This window comes from Rattus rattus, chromosome 18 (assembly GCF_011064425.1).
Source record: "Rattus rattus isolate New Zealand chromosome 18, Rrattus_CSIRO_v1, whole genome shotgun sequence".
Classification (NCBI taxonomy): Eukaryota; Metazoa; Chordata; class Mammalia; order Rodentia; family Muridae; genus Rattus; species Rattus rattus.
Window position 1 is genome coordinate 19608555 of NC_046171.1, and position 20627 is coordinate 19629181.

Sequence of the window (20627 nt, forward strand, 5' to 3'; positions counted from 1 at the left end):
GTACACAGAAGTAAACTAGATAAAAGTTTGGGGAAATGGGCTCATGTCTGAAATAAAAAAAGTAATCATAATCTGGTTTATGGGATGGAAGGAGGAGCTAAGTCTGAGGGCACAATACCTTACAACCCACACCAAAGGCAGCCTCACGTATTTTGCCAAAGATAGAAGTGGATTATTAATATTTTACTTTTTTACTCCCTACAGAATTATTTTTTAAAACAACAGTGTGATTATGTCCCCAAACTCTGCCAAAAGTATGGCAGGAATACTAAGCTGAACACAGCCATCATCTAAGACAATCGATATTTTCTGCATCGCTAGACTTTAAAAAAATACTTTAATAATGTCATTTAAAGAGATTTCAAGATACATGTAATTTAGAACCTCCATTTTTTATACTTGATATTAGGAAATTGTCCCCCAAACTAGCCTAGGACAAGAGGATAGTAACTTTACTTAGAGATTTAAAACAAACTGTACAGACTAAGGTGATGGTTTTAGACAGGAAAGGGTTCTGAGGTCTGAGAGCTATTGAGCAGAAAATTCCAGGAAGTCCAATTTATGTGTTTGGTTATCTATTTCCTTATTATGGTTGGGACCCTCCATGCCTATCCCTTCGAGAGTGCCTCACTAGGAAGTTCTAATACCTGATATCTGTGGGACAGTAGCACACAGGACAAGGACATCTTCATGATTGCTGCTCACTAACACTTAGTGACATGAATGGTTTGTCTCAGCTTTGTTTTTTGAGACAGGGTCTCACTGTGTAGAGCTGGCTATCCTGGAACTCAATTTGTAAGACCAGGCTAGTCTTAAACTCACTGTGAAGTGACGGAATTAAAAACTGGCATGAATTTCAAAGACTGAGACCAATATGGAAACTTAACAAAATTGTATTCTCTGCATTCAACAGTTTAAGTCATGTCTTAGTTTCAATTCAACTTCACAAAAACCTTATATTTACCATATGATTTTACTGCTATTAAAACAAGTCACTTGGGATTATAAAGCCAGTCTTATTTGAAAATCCCATGCTCTAGACAACCCTGTAAGTAACTAAACAAAGGCAACCAGACTGTAGCTAGTGTGGTGGTAACTGCGCTAGAAGGCACAGGGACACTTATCGGATCCCGGCCGCTGCTTTAAAGGGCATCAATTACGAACTGTGACGACCCTCCACAACATTATCTTGAACAGTCTACATTATGGAAATTTCCCTATCAACAAAACAACTGTGAAGCTATAATTCCATGTACAATAATAAATCAGTGAAATTATAAACTTTATCAAAATGTTTATTTACAGTTTGCCAATTATTTTCTGGCAGACTACATGCAATTAAAACTATTAGATTGCATAAAACTGAGCAATCAAAAAATAAAAGTTGGCTTAGTTTCAAAAAGTGATGTGGAACTTCAAAATAGATACCTTGCATAAAAATCTCCTGAACCTTCTGCTCCTTTACCCAGACTTTCACTTCCGCATGCAGCTGTGGGTTGTCCCTGAGTTCGGGCTTTAGGCTGTCTATGTCGTCCTGAAATTATAAACAAAAAGAGAAGGCCTCATCACACTTTGGTAACAGTAATACTATAACTTACTATGTTCTACGTTCTAAGCACATTAGGAAATTCTTAATATAAAATCATAAACACATAAATTAGTTTTCTTAGCAACTGTAACAATACAGAATAAGAAATTATTCAGTAGTGAGATTTGATCCTTGACAACTACTACCATATTCCAAAGTGACACCAAATAACACAATGTGGTTTTGCAAATCTCTTCACTAAGACTGTCTGAACTGTCAGGCAGCCCCTCTCTGCAAGGCAGTTAGTACAATCTCCTTTTGCCTTAATGGGCTATTATAAGGCTTTAGAAAGTAATACTATTTGTTTCTAGAACATTCGATCCTTGCAGGAATGGTGGTGTGCACATGCAACTCCAATAGTCACGAGGAGACAAAAGGTTAAAAAGTTTAAAGCTAGACAGAGCTACCTACGAGAGACCCAGTCAGTAACAAGCAAGTGCCAGGTACAGTGACCAGCTTCGTTCCATTTTATTGCTTAAAGACTAAAGCAGGAGGATAGCTCCAAGGGCCAAGCCAACTCGGTCTCTATAGTGAGCATGAGGACAGGACAAAGAGGGCTGCAGAGCTGGCTCAGCAGTTAGGGACCCTTGCTGCTCAGATGGAAATCCAGGTCTGGTTCCCAGCATCGACATAATAGCTCACAACTACCTGGGAGTCCAGTGCCAGGAAATTCAAAGACCTCTTCTGAGCATAAGGCATGGCAGGCAGGCAGGCAGGCAGGCAGGCATACACCCCACATATTTTTAAAAACCTACAACACTTTTCATATCTTTTAAAGACATAAATTATTTCTCCAAAAGCAAGCCACTCAGGTACCAAAGGAATAGCGCTCTTGATGACCACTCCTGCTCTAAAGCTACATCCTGTTTAATGTTGGTTATAACCCCTAGCAAATGACAAATGGGAAAGTTCAATTTGGCAGTATTTCCTTTACTTACCTGGAGAGTGGCCTCTAGGCAGCCTGGGGACAATTACCTTAACTGTAGTGATGGGTGGAAAACCTGCCCTGGGGGCGGCACCATACAACTTGGGGATCTAGGAGTGTCTAAGTGGAGAAAGTGAATGGAGGAGGAACATGTGTTTATTGTTCACTCTTCCTGATCAGCAAGTGATGGGAGCAGTTTTGACTTTGGCTGCCTTGCCATGAAATGTTAGCAAGAATAATCCTTTTGCCCCTTAAGTTAGTCTCCCCAGGGTATTCTATCACAGCAGCAAGAACAGGATCAAGACAGACAGACAATCTGCAAGCACAGTGGTAGAGCATTCTGCCAGCTTGGCAATCTCGGGTCTATTGTGGTTGCTCACCCATGCACTCCAAGTACTGAGGAGACACAGGCAAGAGGAACTGCATCGAGCCCTGAACAGCCTGCCTGACAGTGTGCTAGGCAAGCCTGCGGCTGAGTTAGGACTTCATTTAAAGTGAAAAAGGATTAAACTTCAGTATTTTTCAATGATGACTATTTTGAATTATCTTAGAAACTTTGATGTTCTTGCTTAGAAAAGCAATTCTGACCGGAAAGCTGTCTCCAAATTGACAGGAGAACAACCACAGTGTTTGTTACTGGATAAATGCTTCAGAGCTAGTAATCTGTGTGGAGTAAGACAAACAGCAGCAAGTAGACTTCAGCTCTACCTGTCCACCTTCCCGTCCTCAAACACTGTGATACTGATGCTGGGGGGGGGGGGGGACACCACACACTAAACAACACAAGACCAAACTTTAAGCTCAGTGCAAAATAGAAAAGGCAAATTTCCTATCATAATGAAAGTGTTAACGACTAAAAAAATGATAAAATGCAAATTCATTAATATAATTTTCTATCATAGGCCAGAACTTTTGACTAGAAAACATTTCTTCAAAGGAAAGCTCCTTCAGCAATGGCTTTCTAAAACACTTGTCTCGCTAGCATGGTCATGCATGCGGTTATCCAGCACTTGAGAGGCAGAGGCAGCTGGATCTCTCTACTCTGAGTTCCTGATCAGCCAAAGTCAGGCCCGAACTCAAAAACTAAGCAAACAACAACAATGAAAACTGGCAACAACCCAGTGCATCTTGCCTGAAAAGATAACAAAAATATTATTTTTCTTTATTATTTTTCCAACTAGAAAAGTTAATGCAACACGTTAAAGAATTAGTTTCTAAATCAAAGTCTTGTTAGCAGAGTTTACTCTATCACAGAACTTTTATACAACAGCTACTTGCCTGAATTATGGCAAATAATCCTCACTATACCACTGTAGCACCGAACATCGCCTCCATTTTCTGCCTGACAGAGCTAAGGCACACAGAATGAGACTTGTTGACAGTGATATCTTTACACATAATAAATTTAATATATACACTACATAGAAACATGCACACACAAATATAAAACACACATGTATTTTATGTTTCTTACTCATCAGCATAGAGGCAAACCCTTTACTACCTTTTACCTCAACACAATGTAAAACAAACCTCTTAAATTGTGAGTAACTGATGGCACAAATCCATGTTTCAGTCTTTACAGATTGCCATTTTCACACTTTATGACTACTTGACACAGGTAAAAACAACTTTTAAAAATGTTCTAAAACTCAAAAGTACCAATGAGACAGACTGACAAGTGAAATGTTTGCCAACCAAGCCTGGCGACCTGAACCCACACTGCAGAAGGAGAGGCATGGGAGTTGTGTCCCAAGCCATAAGCAAGGATAATCTCAGGGGGTGGGAGTAGGGATTAAGTCTAGGACCTCAGCAGCCAAGTATGCTCTAAGATTGAACATCACTCCAGTCAGTTAATCTCAGTTGATCCTAGCAATAACTATGATGATGATTTGTTCTACTGAACAGAAAATCACAAACTAAATACTTTTCCCCAAAGTGTGCATTTGGAAAGCAAATAAGCAAGAGTCACATCAAGGAAGGCCCTCCTTCAACGATTCATATACTGTAGATTCAATGTGTGAAAACTCTGCTGTGTTTAGTAACATGGTCTCATAAAATGAGAGAAACTCTAAGTTACTACTTTATAAATAAAATTATAATCTATCAAACATAATTTACCATAACCCTCAGCGACTTTAGAAAAACAACTCAATAGCCTTATTTCCCTGTCCTTCGAAGACAGCAACAGTGCAATGCAGTATGGGGCAGCCTTTATTTCCAAGACCTTGGACGAGGCAGAGGCATGCAGAGCTCTGTAAACTGGAGGCCAGCCTGCCCTACACAGAATTTTAGACTAGCCAGGGTAAGACCCTGTTTTGAACATAAGAAGAGAGGCAAGGAGGAAAGAAGTAAAAATAATCCACAGTGTTTTTTGTTGGTTATGAAGTCCTTTGATAAGAAAATGCAAAGACTGTATACTCCTGAGCTTTGACAATTTGCAGTATCATTTGTAATAAGGCCTTTTCCACCTTAGGTTACCATATTATTTAAAACAATTACATAAACAACGAAGCCAAGCCAGGAATGGTGGTGCACACTTTTAACCCCAGCACTCTGAGAGCCAGATGCAGGTGGACATCTGACAGTGCAATTCCACTCTGGTCTCCATAGTGAGTTCTAGGATAGCCAGGGCTACACAAGAGAAATCCTGTCTTTTTTTTTAAAAAAAAAGGCTATTAAAAAAAATGTTCCCCTCTAAATTCACACAATTCTTTTTGATGTCTTAAATAATACTTGTGAACTCTTAAAAATAAATCTAGAAAGCTATGAAGGAAATGTACTGTCAAGGCTTTTTTTTTTTTGCCCTGGAGTGCACAGAGCTGAGTCACCTGCTTACAACATCTGCTGAACACAATTTACTATCTGCAGCTTCCTCAAACTAGGCCGAGGACCTCTTAAATGCTTTTTAAGGTCATAACTGAAACTATTAGAAAACGCCGTGGGCTTAAAAGAAAAAAAAAATCCACAACAGGGGAGTTCAACCTAAGTAAAATTAAAGTAGTCTTCTCAAATGCCCTGGGTGTATATATATAAAGTACCAGAGAGTGGCGACGGCTAGGTTATGTCAAGTCGACACACACCCGAATGATCTGAAAGGAGGGGAACTCAGCTGAAAATGCCCCATAGAATCAGGCTGCAGCTAATCTCGAAGGGCATTTTCTAAACTAGGGATTGATGGGGGAGGGCTCAGTCCACTGTGGGTGGGGCCATCCCAGGGCTGATGGTCCTGGGCTCTATAAGAAGGCAAGCTGAGCAGTCATGGGGAAGTGAGCCAGTTAAGCAGCAGCCCTCTGAGGTCTCTGCATCAGCTCCTGCCTGCAGGCTCCAGCCCGTGTGAGTTCCTGTCCTGACTTCCTTTGATGATAAACAGTACAGTGGAAGTGTCAGCCAAATAAGCCCTTTCCTCCCCAAGTTTCTTTGTCCTGGTATTTTGTTGCAGCAATAGAAAGCCTAACCAAGACAGAGAGTTTTGTCTATGACTTTCTGATTCTTACAGAACAAATCTAAGGTTTTTTTTTTCTTTTTTTTTGGGGGGGGGGTGGATGAACATTCCTTCTATACTAAGGATAGACATATTACACATACACCTAAGAACTATTATACCATTCATTCCGCTTAGGAATGAGGGGGAAGAAATATATTGAAGAGATAGCTTAGCAGTTATGAGCACTGACTATTCTTCCAGAGGTCCTGAGTTCAACTCACAGCATGGTGGGAAGACAATCTATAAAGAGATTGATTCTCTCTTCTGGCATGCAAGTGTAAATGCAGACAGAGCACTCATACATCAAAAATTAATTAATTAATTAATTAATTAATTAATTAAAAAAATCTACTTTAAATTGGAATGATTCCTAAGGTTAATCATGAGTTCAAACTCAGGGCCTCTGGGAACTTCGATAATACATACATACATACATACATACATACACACACACACACACGTACGTATGTACATACATACACACAAACAACTGCAAATACATGAGATGTGTATTGTTATGAAAATACCAATAATGAAGGTCGGCACACACCTCCAACGCCAGTACTTAGGAGGTGCAGGAGGATTAAGCCACATTGAGGTTCACGGGGACACACACACACACACACACACACACACACACACACACACACACAGGAAAAGTGGGGGATGGTAACCTAATAGCACAATACTTACTATTAAGGATGGTCATATGCACAGTATACTTAACAATGCTATCCAACATTTATTTTCTACTGTTGGGGCTGGAGAGATGGCTCAGTGGTTAAGAACACCCGACTGCTCTTCCAGAGGTCCTGAGTTCAATTCCCAGCAACCACATGGTGGCTCACAACCATCTGTAATGGGATCTGATGCCCTCTGATGGTGTATCTGAAGACAGCGACAGTATACTTATATATAATAAATGAATAAATCTTAAAAAAAAAGATGTGTTTATTTTCTACTGTTAAAGTGATGCTAAATATAGGTAAGGATCCCTATTATTAAAAACAAAAGGGGGAGTCAGGCATGGTGGTGTGCACCTTTAATCCCAGCACTAGAAATATAAGGCAGGCCAATATCTCTGTGAGTTTTAAGGCCTGCCAGCATGGTCTACATTGAATTCCAAGCCAGACAGGAGCAAAAATGGGAGCCTGTCTTTTTGTTGTTTGTTTGCTTGCTTGCTTGCTTGTTTAAGAAGTGGGAGTATGAAGGTAGAAAAGTAAACTATGTTAAAACGCTTGCTACAATTTTCTAGGAAGAAAGGGTATTTGAGCTCAGGATGTACGTTAGTGGTACAGCGCAAGAACGCCAGCAATTAAAGTGTGTAGTCAGTCTCTAGCACAGAGGAAATCTAGCTCTCTAACAAAACTTAGTTTTAAAACTTACTCAAACTATAATAATTCTGTAAATATATGAGTTATACATAAATATGTTACTAAGTATAATTTAAGCCTTTACAGATACTCATAGGGGTAATTATTACTGATTACTATGTTAGGATGCAATCATAATTCAAATAGCACCTTGTTTTCTTACTTTTTTTTACAACCTCTTGTGCTGTCTATCAAAGCTGCAAACCTATCACTTTTAAAACATTGCCCTTTGACTTCTTATATTCCACTGTGCAAGAGACTGAATTAGACAGTTTGTCTAATTATGTTTGAAATGGCCTCTCTGCCTGGGGTATCAAATTTACTATCAATATATATTAACCTACAGGACTCTGAAACCTCATGACGACTATGTCAAGGGGCTGACATGACATATAAGACAGCACCCCTGCCAAGAACATTCCAAGTCCAGTGGAAAAGGCATAATGCCAATAACTTCATTTAGGATACAGAATTCACACATGCTTTAGTGGGGATGACAAGGGAGCTAGTTTGGGGTAACAGGAAAAGTTAACACTCAAGAGAAAATGGTCCTTTTGTAAACTGAGAAAAAAAAATGAGTTCTTCAAGTTAATCTTTTAAAAACTACAAAAGGTACTTGCCATGAGGGGAGTACAGGAGACGAGGGGGAAAGCTTTCCAAACCAAAGCATGCATGCAAACACAGAAGGACCAAACAGTGGAATGTGTTGAGGACTTATAAGTATGGATTCAATGCAGACAGGGAGTTAGCTCTTTAACTAGTGTAGCCAACTGTAGATGAGAGAGAAGGCAGGAAACTAAAACATTCCCAGGTAGTAATCTGAACAAGAAAAAGCTGAAATCATAATGCTAGACTGTGGTGTGGGCAAGCCTTGTCCATCCTAGGCCCTCTCCCCTCACAGCACTGTTCACAAGGCCACCTCCAGGACTCCACAGTGCTCCAATTACAGGGCTGCACCACCACCCATTGGCCACCCCTAAATTTCTTTGTTTCTTTTTGTTTTTGTTTTGTTTTGCTTTTTGGAGGGGGAGGATTCTTTGAGACAGGGTTTTTTTTTTTTTGTGTGTGTAGCCCTGGCTGTCCTGGAACTCACTCTGTAGACCAGGCTGGCCCCAAACTTAGAGAGTTCTGCCTGCTTCTGCCTCAGGGGTGCTGAGATTAAAGGTCCAGCCCCCACCCTCTCAATTCTAACAGCTCTAAAATTACTTTATTTTTATTTTGTCCTAGAAGATATTAAAATGCTTACTACGACAGAGCTGTTTATAGCTTTCCTTATCAATCACACCTCCTGTGAAATTTAGCCTCTATGAGGACAGGAATTTATCTTGGAAGTCCTCAGAATATATACATGGCTAAATAAAATAATTATCTAATAATAGACATGAGATTGTCTAGAATTTGATTCAGAGCACAGGGGAAAAAAAAGTTGAAACCTGACACCATTTAGGGTGAGTTGTAAAATAGTAAGCAACCAAACTGGAAAGCCACTTAATATTAAAACTACAGGGAGAAACCGACGACTGCAAAGAATGAGATTAGTATTTTATGTATTATTTATATGTGTCCACATGTAAGAAGAAACAGATGGAATGTGGCACATGGGACTTCCCTTATAACAACACACAAGGGAAGAGCAGACATAAAAACTGTTAGAGCCAGAGGGACCACAAGTTTGGTTTGAGATTGTATCTCTAGGGATGTCCGAGAGGCTATAGCCATGAAGAAAGACTCATCAAGTACAACCTAAACAAGACCCAAACAATGACAACACCAACAGGACATGCTAACAGGGAATGAGCATGAGTTATATGGACAAGTATGGCTGCTGAGTGGGGAAATGGCCTGCCGTAGGGAAGCACCTCCCAGTTGGTTATCTACTAACAAGTAGTTAGTCGGGACATCATACACACAGTAACAGCAGACAGACTCAACAGGTTGTGTTTATCTTAGAATATGTTTGTAGGTGTGACTGTAAAAGGAAGAGAGGCCATGGATTTGGGGGTGGGTGGGGTGTGTAATATGGGAGGGATGGGAGAGAGAAAAAGGAAAGGGGAATTATGTATATACATCAAAATTAAAAAAAATTCTAAAATTGGGGTCCAAGGCCTCGGAGGATCAAAAGTTCAAGGCTTAGCATGCAGTCAATTACAAAGATACTCTAGGGATACATAATACGTGGTGTGTGTGTGTGTGTGTGTGTGTGTGTGTGTGTGTGTGTGTGTGAGAGAGAGAGAGAGAGAGAGAGAGAGAGAGAGAGAGAGAGCGAGAGAGCGAGAGAGCGAGAGAGCGCATGCGTGCTGGAAGGGTGCTTACTCTTGTAGATGACCTGAGTTTGTTTCCCAAAACCAAATGGTGCTCACGACCACATCTGGTAACTCCTGTTCCAGAGCCCTCTCCTGACCTCCAAAGGCACCAGGCACATGGCACAGGCATGTATATACACATGCAGGCAGAACAAAGTAAAAAGTAAAAATAAACCTTCAATTCTTTAAAATGAAGGCTGACTACAAATGAAACAATGCTGGTTATGAAATGACTCACTGCTGGGAGCTGAATTTACTATTCTACGGGCTGAAGAAGAGGAGATGGTGTGACAGTTAAGAACACTAACTAGCTGCTCTCCCAAGTCCTGAATTTAACTCCCGCCACCCACATGGTAGCTCACACCTGTAACCGTAGTCCCAAGAGATATGATGCCCTCTTCTGGTGTGCAAACATACGCCCAGATAAAACAGTCATGTACATAAAAAGAATAAAATAAAAAAGGGAAAGGAAAGGCTTAATCATATCACTCAAATACTGCTCAAAACCCTGTGGAGGCTTCAACCCAAAGCTGTCAAAACAAAACTTTACTGTAGCCTGTTACGCCCTGCTTGAATATCCTTATCACTATTAACATCTCTTAATTTCTACAGTCTTCTATTCTTTGAATGACTTACTTTATGGCTTTTCCATTTTCTGTTCTAGTTGATGATTTCTAGCTCCATTTAGGCTTTATTTATTTACTTTGCACAGATGTGTTTTTAAGAATCCTTTATTCTATTTACTCATATGTGCCTGCATGTAGACAGCAGGGAACAGCTTACGGGTCTGGGGTAAACTCAGACCACTGGGCTGGCCGGCTCTTGCCCCCTCCTGCTGAGCTTAATGACAGACCTCTTTGAATCTACAGATTTCACCCCACCCACCTTCACTCTCCTCCTCCCACAACCCAAGAAGTATTTGTAAAACTGAAGAAACACCAAATGGACTTATCTTTGAGACAAGAAAAAAAGGAGGCAAAAAAAAGTACAAAAATAGGTCTAAGAACAGGAAGTTACGGGGTTCCTGCTTGTAACCTCAACTTCCTCTATGCAGTAGGAGAAAGGTCATTTACTAGTAGAACAGAGGTTTAGTGGAGTAGTGATGATTTGGAGTAACTGTGTCAGGAGATACAAGTTCACAGAAGCATACAAAATGATACCAGAGGAAACGAAGGGCTCGTCTGAGAGTGGGGACATGACAGTGACTCTGAAAAGTGCTGTCCTGTAGGGTTCAGTATTCTGCAACGGAATGTAACATGTCTGCACTGTCCCACACGTGACACGTGAATTGGGCCTGGCACTGTTGCCAATGCTGGGCGATGTAAATTTAGGACATGTAAGGAAAAAGGAAAAAGGAAAAAGAAAAGCTTCAGAACAACCTCCAAACAAAGACGTCCACCAACCAGAACTATTCCCTTTGCTGCTCAGATCAAAGACGGGGATCCTACTCACCCAAGTCTTATCACTCAGCTGTGATGCAACCCCAAAATTATTCTAACATTGGAAATTAAAAGTAAATGTGACAGAAAATATAAGAAATATACAGGAGTTAACCTGTTGGCTGGAAAGAACCCTTCACAACCATTGTTCCCAGACAACAGAAAGGTTGGGGAGATGGCTCGGCAGCTAAGAGCACTTGGTGCTCTTGCAGAGGACCAGGGTTCTGCACTAAGCACTCACATGGTGGTTGGAAGCTAACTCCAGTTCAAGGGGGGTTCTGTAGTCCTTTTCTTACTTTTACAGACACCTGGCATACAAGCAGTGCACATACATACATACGTGCAGTCCAAACATTCATACTCTCAATTTTAAAAACAAAGTTGAGATTACATATAGAACAGAAAAATCTTGACTAGAAAAACAAAAACCCATACACTGAGGAAAATAGAAGAATATGAAATTTAATGTGACCTATTTTTAGCAGAAATAAAATGTTCCACTTGCTATGTATGAAACTGTGGGCTTATTTTGAGCACTTCTCAAACTTCTAAGAGCATCTTGAAAACATATACGCCATGGGTCGACGTTTATACAAATGGCAAACCCCACCCCTTTCTATACTCCAGGGATTTAAACCCAGAGCATCACATATGCAAGGCAAGCCTTGTACTTACGCATTTCCTGGAGCCCTACTCCCAGTGTCTGATATAAATACCATATACATTCTCTTTAACACAAAAATTTCAGAACAGGATGTGTGCTTCTGCATACATTAACAAATAGAAGAGGGGGGTGTAAAAAACAAACAAACAAACAAACAAACACAAACACAAATAGAAGAAAACACCAATAAAATGAAGGTGTGCTGTGCAGTGGCTGTAAGTTAAAATATACAGATTAACTTGTGGGGCTGGTGTGTGCGCATCCGGTTGTAAAACAAGAGCTTAGTCTGAAAGGAGCCCTGGGTTCAGATGCAGCACCACAGAAGGGCAGCAGTCGTCAGTAGTAATCGGATTCAGTTACACAGCTGCATACCCTGCCCAGCATTCTGACAGGTGAGATTTCTGCTGCATAGACAATTCCTAGCTCTCTAATAATTAACCTGTCCATCCCAAGGGCTCGAAATTCCCTAAGACAGATTTTATAGTTATATAAATATTTAGATATGCATGTTTGAATAAATTTTCAATGAAATCTAGCAATTTATTCTATACTAGAACCATACAATTGTATGTACTGACTTTTGTTCCTCTGAAGCAGCCATACAGGCAATGCTTTTCAACAGCAGCAGAAGGCCAGGCACATGCCACAGTTAGTAAAGTCTGCTCACACGCAGGCAATACATATTAAGAGAGCTTTCTGCTAACACTAGGCATTGTATGTACTGCAGGTGGAAGACTACAGATTTCAACTGCAGCGTCACTACAGTTACAGTCTTCAGCGTCTTTTAGAGTATGGAGCCTCAAGCTGTCCGTAAGAAACTAATTCCTTGTGATAAAAAGTGGGTGTTAAGAGAAAAAAGAGAAAAGTAATTTTTCTGTGGAGCTTTGAACTTTTACTTATTGTGGTTTTGAAGTCCATATACTCTATGTCTTAAGCCTGGGAATATTATAAATGTAGAGATGTTACAAATTTAGATATGGATTTACTCTATGAACTACAGCAATCTGTATTTTTTAAAAAGGCTATTCTCTGAATGGCAATACACACTGTCAACTAAAAAGCAGACTCATGTGTAGTACTGACTCCCACTCAGGGAGCATCTGGAACATACTTAAGTTTTAAAAAACAAAACGTTTACTATTTTACACTATTCTAAATCACTGGGCTCTGAGGACTCCCATTTGAGAACAGATGTGATGGGAGCACATCACTCAGTTATAATTATAGGGTCTACCCAACAGCTGGGTTTAGCAGTCACAGGCAAACAGTGACTAAAGTAAGCACTTGGTGTGGGAGACACTGCCTCACCTAACAGGCAATATAAATGCTTCACGGTGAGCTGAGAATTTCAGAATTAACCAGGCAGTAGTGCTCTGAAGCATCTACTTTCCCAGCTATCTCAGAACTGTGGTCCAAGAGTGCTGTGGCCTAGAAGGCACTGCAAAAGGGGGGAAGAAAGAAGAGGGTGTGACAACTAAAGACCGAGAAGTGACAAGGGCATTAACTACGGAGCCACAGAAGCCTGCCCCTCCACTAACTCAAGACAAAAGAAAAGGAACAAGAGCAAATATCAGCAGCACAGTGACAACTCTCTGTGGACCTCGTTATGCTAGGTGCACAGGTCTTTGGTTCAATACCAGTCTTCATGTTTGTACAAAGGGCCTTTAGTAGGTAAGAAGATCCTGTCTGAGGAATGGCTTACCTTCCACAATCAGCTCAAGGGTTTAAGAAAGAGGTCTTCTAAGGAAAACTGATCCTATGACTCCAGACTCCCTTTGAACCCAAGGTTGGCCTACTCAGTAGATTCTGCCTTTTTAAGTATCGCCACATTTCATAAGCCAATCTCCATTTCCTTCCCCTCCTTGTCTGTTTCTGTTCCTATGTGGAAACATTCCTGTCTCTCACTTTTCTTCCCCGTCTTACTTTTGTTTGTTTGCAACGCTGTGAAAATCAAGCCAAGGCCTTGAGCATTGGCAAATGCTGTACCACCAAACCACATCTCCAGTTCTCCACCCAATTTCTCGTGGAAACCTATTTCTAAGAAGACACACATATCTGGTAGTTTCCTAGCACTATAAAGCAATATAAATAGTTCTACTATTTTAGAACTTACAGCATGACTGTGTAACAAAGCACGTACCCCTTTCTCTACACTGAGAGAATGCAGTGTTCTGTCAGTCTTCAAACTCACAACGACAGGGAAATGGCCAGATACAAGTGAATGGCAACCACAGTTGCTTTTTTGCTCAAACCTCAAACATCTGTTTTTTCCAAAGGTCTAATCTATTGCCTAATAGCTTATATAGGAGTTATGAAACCAAGATTTATCTACAACATTCATAAAATTTCAATGACAGAACACAGTAATAGTTATGTTAGTTGTTTTGGTAACAATCATTTGAACAAAATATGTGGCTGTAGGGAATGGGAATGATATCCTAACTAATTAAACTCTGTGAAACTAGCAAAAGGACAGGCACACAGACCAAGGCTGTAACTACAAAGTGCAGAGATAAATCATAGTACAAATAATCAGCTCAGTTTCATTTTAGCTATAGTCACTGCTAGCCATCTTTGCAACAAGTAATGCTGAAAAAATGTGGTCCCTTAGTTAATATTATTTCTTAAAATTAAATCAATATAGATCAAACACTTAAATTAAGAGCTATAAATAAGACTCTCTGAAGAATACATTCAGAAAATCCTCGGGATGCTGAATTTGGCGATGATTTGTCTATGACATCCAAAGCATATCATTAAGTAAAAACATTTGTCCATCACGTGTTACCAGGAGAGAAAAGAAAATCAACAGAATAGCTGCGAGTCACGTCCTTAAGAAAGGACTGCTATCCTGGGTATGTCACGGTTCTGATGCAAAAGGAATTTTCCTTTTACGTGAGCAAAGAATGGTTCTCATTCAGATAATGAGAGACTATCTGTCAGTAATTGTAGGGAAATGTAGACTAAAATCTTGTTAAGGTATGGCTTTCTTTCATTAGATGGCTACTACAGAGAATGCAAGGGAAATAACAAGCATGATGATTCAAAGAAACCGGAGCCATGTGTACTGACAGGCACACTAACCAGCAGGAGAGAGAGGCTCTCTCAAACACACATTTGTTTGGTTGTTGGTGTGTGTGTGTGTGTGTGTGTGTGTGTGTGTTCTAATTAAGGTTACTGACACCTGTGATCCCAGCCAATAGTCAGATGGGGGCTGTACATTCTGTTCTGGGCTAGCATGGTTTGAGCTGCTACAGAGTGTGAAACTGTCTCAAATGTTCCTCAGTCCTTCAAAAGAGAAACACACACACACACACAATTCTGGCATATGCCATAACATGGGTGAAATATGAAGATGTTATTTATACTAAGTGAACAGGCCTTTAAAAGGGTGCTGTGAGATTTTTATCATGTGCAATACCTAGTGTAAGCAAATCACAAAGGGAGTAGAACACAGGTTGGGGTGAACTAAGGAAAGAGCTCTGTTTGAGATGATGAAAAGGCTGAGAAACTGGGCAGTGGCAATGCCTGTGCAACATGGATAAATACTTCAGTGCTGCTCAAGTTTGTGCCTACACAGTTAAAAGTTAAAGCTTTACCGTTTGTTTCCTTTGACCAAATGCAATGGGGACAAAGAGGGTGAAACCAATGGCTGATTCATTTAAATTGCTTTTAAAGATGCCTTCTCAGCTAAGGGTAGCAGTGCGCACCAGCGCTCAGAAGGCAAAAGCTAGAAGCCAGCCTGGTAACAAAGATGAGTTCAGACTACACAGTAAGACCTTGTCTGAAATTAATAACAGTTAATTAAAACGACTTCTTCTCATCACCACTATACCTTTACAGGAAGATGATAAAAGTTAAGGTTTGCATAAGTGGGCCATTCAATATATGCATTCTGCCTATTCATTTGACCAACTTTAATATTCTACTGGATCAGCTAATTTCCACATGTCCTAAGGCAACTGACAACTGAATTTAATTAATTTCCTTGTACTTTCCTGGTATCTGATGATATGTACTGTATTTTGCCTTTATACACTTCTATATTTATTAGGGGTCCTTTCCCCCATCAGATTCCAGACTTTATGAAGACACAGAATTTTAGTACAACAGGGGCTCATATAAATCAACAGCCTCCAACTTATCAGCTAACGTCTGTGAAGAACTGTCTTATCTTTAGTCAGAGATTAGGGGACATGAATTCTGGACAGGCTAACAGAGGTATACTTAAAAGTGTATTGTTTGTTGTTTTGTTTTTAATTTTGAACTTAACTTTGAGAAAATCTATGTCTTCAAAATAATACATTCCACACAAAGGAAACCTGACTGTTGGGAAAAGGACAAATGAGAAACATCTTAACCTACTGGGGTTCTCTGCACAAAAAACAAATGCATAGATTTCGGTGATCAGTTTCTGTGTGGAAACCACAGGGAAACTGTACTGATAAAAACAGGGAAGAAAAACACGAACTTGAGTCCTGTAGTTAGAAACCAGTTACAAGTAATACAAGAGGATAGTGTATAAACCTAAGCGATTCCCATGAGACTGCTCGCCATGTGCACTGAGACCAGCTCGGCACCTCAATCTGGACCTGCCAGCCGTGTGAGCACCACCATCACAGTCTTTACCCAAACCCCCTTCCTATATACCTGGCTCCCCATATTCTTCTCCTTTCTCCTCTCCCTAGATGCTGAAAATGGAATCTGAAGAATCCTATACGGCTAACATCATACCACATAAAAATGTTTTGAAATCATGATTTTTAAAAGTATAACTTAGTACCATAAATTAAATGTAACTTTAAATAACATAGCTGAGCCTCAGTAAAACATTGCACTAGATAAAAGGAATAAATAAATAAATATGATCACCCTATCTTGACTGGTAAAAAAGGCAGAAAATCTTTCTCAAACACTAATTAGTGGTGGTGTAGAATCTTTGGAAATCAATGCCGACAAGCATAATTTCACATACTTTAAATTGTTAGCCCAAATAAATAAGGGAACACTGTAATCATAGGATATTTAAGACCAGCAGAGAACTAGTGTAGCGACTTCCGCGTCTCATCTAGGTATTGCAGAACAGCACATACTCTAGGCAACTTTTAGCCAAATTAACCTGCCCCTGGTCTCCATGGATCCATGTAACACATTTTACAGTTGTCACAAATGAGGATTTTAGTGGCAGCATATATGGAATGGTTGGTTTTGAGAACAACTGAGTTTTAGGTTTAATGTCTTTTCTCTTAAGAGACTAAAACAATCCTGGTTTAACTTGAGACCTAAATAATCATGTTTTATAATTGCCATTGAAATCAGGATGTTATAAATTAGGCAGGTAGAGGATATAAAAAACAGAATACACCCCAAAAGTAATACTAAAATACAACAACATAGCATTCTAACACACACACACACTAACACCATTTAGGTAAGAAAGCACAACATTAGTCGCTGGCTCTCTTTTTCATGGTCCATCTTTTACTATCCAGGCTTCAGCTAGGCTCCCGTATAACAAGTTGTCATTTCTGAGCAGAAATGGGGTAAAGTCAAGAACTGAACAAGAGTTGCTCCCTGCTTTGGCTTCATCTAGACCACCCGCAGGTCATGCCTACCCAAGGATGCAAACCAACAATCCATCAGTAGTCAGTTCACAGGACATTCCTGGCAGAAAACATATGCCATCAGCCTCCGTGTTCGAACTGGACTCACTTCATTTTAGAAAAGTGCTTCTACATCTCACTGAAATGCTAGCATGAATGCACACTGGAAATGGAAAAGGGAGATGCTTCCAGCCAAAATAAAATTAGAAACCACAGAAAAACAGGATAAAAAGCTCTCAGTAAATTGTTTAAGCCAGTCTTTGTTTTCTAGTTTAACAGACTTCTCACTTGTATCTAGTACTCTGTAACTCGTTTCTTCTTGAGATAAACCCAGTTTTAGATAAAATTCTTCTCTCAGACTAACCAATTACAGTTTTTTAATTTGATTGAGTTACTGTTGGTCAGAAATGGCTACTTTTTTTTCCACCTTAAGCAAGTTCACAGTGCTAGGAAGGAACCTCAAAGTCATTAGTAGAACTCTTGCATCCAGCGTTTAAAGGTTTTCCCCAGGCCAAAAGTAAAGCTCCTTCTGCCTCAGTCTTCAGAGTACTGAAGTTACAGGTGTGGGTCTAGCATACTTTAGAAAGATAACAAGTATTAACAGAAAAATCTGAGAGAGAGAGAGAGAGAGAGAGAGAGAGAGAGAGAGAGAGAGAGAGAGAGAGAGAGAGAGAATAGCCACCATGAAATCTTAACCTAAATCTGCCACTGAGAAGGAGCAGACTAGGGAAAACAAAGGTCACTGGAGGAAATGCGTTCTGTAATTAGACACTGATAATGGGCTGTCCTGGCAGTAAGAAACTTGCTGAGTAAAGAAACAATGGTACACGTTCTGAGGAAGACAAATAAAACATGAAAGTGGGCAGGCAGGTGAAGGGACGCCCAACAAGTGTGTGAATGGCGGCAGAAGAGAGCTGCAAGAACCACTCAAAAGATGTGAGCACACCACACCACGCTGAAAAGATGTGAGCACACCACACCATGCTGAAAGACGTGAGCACACCACACCACGCTGAAAAGAAACAGCTACCTTAGTAAGCAGGTGAGAAGCTGTTTAACAAATTTCATTTTAACCCTCCTAACAACCCTGATGTATATGATATGCCTGTATTTTATAAATGTGGAAACTACTTATATAGAAATTTCTGATTCTTTTGCAAGTCAAGATTTTAAGTCATGACCGACAGGTAAGACATAGAAACCACTGCTGCTAACCACTGTGCCTGTATTCAACCTTTACAGCAAAGCGTCAGTCAGTCAGTTCCTTTCCATATTGCAATAACCAGCATTCCTCTGATAAGACACATCATTTTTATACTGACTTGGTAAGTGCACTGCACAATCTTTTCCCTCTTTTATCTGGCCCTATAGATGTAGTTATTATGTATACTACTAAAAACACACACCTTTTTCTAGTTTGGCTGACAATCTAGTTTCTATTGGCTTCACATCCCTAATGCCCTCACTAAGTTTTTTTGACTCTTTAACCAAGTTTACTTCAAGGAATTTCTTTTCATTTGGGAAGATGGGGTCTTTGTTCCCAGACTGGCCTCACTTTACTACAGCTGTTGGTCCATACCTGCCAACCTAGAACTCTGGGAGATTCCAAGTTGAAAGCCAGCCTGGGTTACTTAACAAGAGTCTACAAAAACAAAAGGGGAGTTTGATAAAATACCTCTTTTAATACCAACTCCCAAATGTTGTATCTTAAAATAAATTTAGCTTCCTCTCTCTGACCCAGGTCAAATCTCTGTTTCTGATTGGAATTTTTATAGAATGAAAATTTCTCAACCTGTGGGTCATGACCCCTGGTGGGGAGTTGTCAAATGACCCTTTGGGGGGCAGGGGTGTCACCTAAGACCACTTGAATATCAGATATCTACATTATGACTCATAACAGCAACAAAACTACAGTTATGAAGTAGCAACAAAAATAATTTTATTGAGGGGGGGGCTCACCACAACACGAGGAGCTGTATTAAGGGGCCACAACATTAGGAAGACTGAGAATCACTACTCTAATGAGACCAACTGTACTATGAATTGGATGAACATTTTTTAGTCTGAAAAAACAAGGCTAAGCATGGTGGTGAATACCACTGATCGTAGCACTCAGGAGGCAGAGGCAGGGGCAGGTAGATTTCTGAGTTTGAATCCACCTTGGTCTACAGAGAGTCCCAGGACAGACAGAGCTATACAGAAAAACCCTGTCTTGAAAAAGAAAACAAAATAAAACAAAACAAACAGTAAGTTCTAAAAAGCCAGTCATTTTCTTAGCCCTCTAAGGTAATATAACATCTTGTTTATTTTCTTTTGTGAACTAACACCATCATGGTATACTGAGGAATAAATCTACTCATAAATTATTAGGAGTTTCGTTGCCAGTATACCATTTATATTGATTAGTTAATTCAAGAAAGCACAGCATAGCTTAGTTTTAACCACACCACTCATTAATTTTCCTCCTTGGCTATTCAGAGACTAGTTTTTACTTCACTTGAATTTTCTCCCGATTACAAAGCAACTCCAAACTCTACAATGACAGTGGCAGAAATTCCTAAGAAACAAATGAGCGTTACCCTACACCTCCTAAGCTGCTGCTGCCTCACCCTGGCAACTGTCTGACTATTTTTAGTAAACCAGTTGTGCTAGGTAACAATTACCTTAGGATATTCGGAAATCTCAAACAATTTAAGTCATAAAAATGCTGGGAAAACTATAGGTTGAAACAGGTTGGGGTACTGGTAGAATGCCTGCCTAGCATGTGCAAGATCTGAAAGAATACAGATTACCAATCTGCAGATGCAGCCCATTGCAAACACACATGAAGACTCTTGGCAGGCGGGGCTCAGCAGATAAGCCTCAGATTTGATCCGTGTGCCCACATAGAACACCGGCCCCTGAAACCTCAGGCCTGGGGGAATGACTCTTCTCTGGCCTCCACAGGCAGCAGGCACAAATGGAAGCAGAATACCAGAACCGTTTAAAAGGTAAAGTAATAAAGAGACATCAGGTCACAGGCTTGCCATCTGACAACTTGAGTCAGAATTCCAGACTCTCATAGTGGAGAATCAACTCCTCTGACCTCCACATGAGAGACATGGCTGACATGCACACACAATCATAAATAACAAGCAAAGACTTCTCTTAAGTGTGTGAGCACTCTCTAGCTCAGGACCAAAGAAGTCTCTGGTTACCCCGCCAACCAGCCCACTGTGCTATAGCCCCTGTGGCGACAGCAACAC

At 40.2% G+C, this 20627-nt stretch overlaps 1 protein-coding gene across 1 annotated transcript in view; it reads right to left on the reverse strand.

The window, feature by feature from the left end:
* Jmjd1c (jumonji domain containing 1C) overlaps window positions 1-20627 on the reverse strand; it is a 129596-nt gene that overhangs the window by 42932 nt on the left and 66037 nt on the right. The window contains exon 4 of the mRNA XM_032889267.1: window positions 1429-1534. Coding sequence (XP_032745158.1) covers window positions 1429-1534 — 106 coding nt within the window. The remainder of the gene's footprint in view (window positions 1-1428; window positions 1535-20627) is intronic.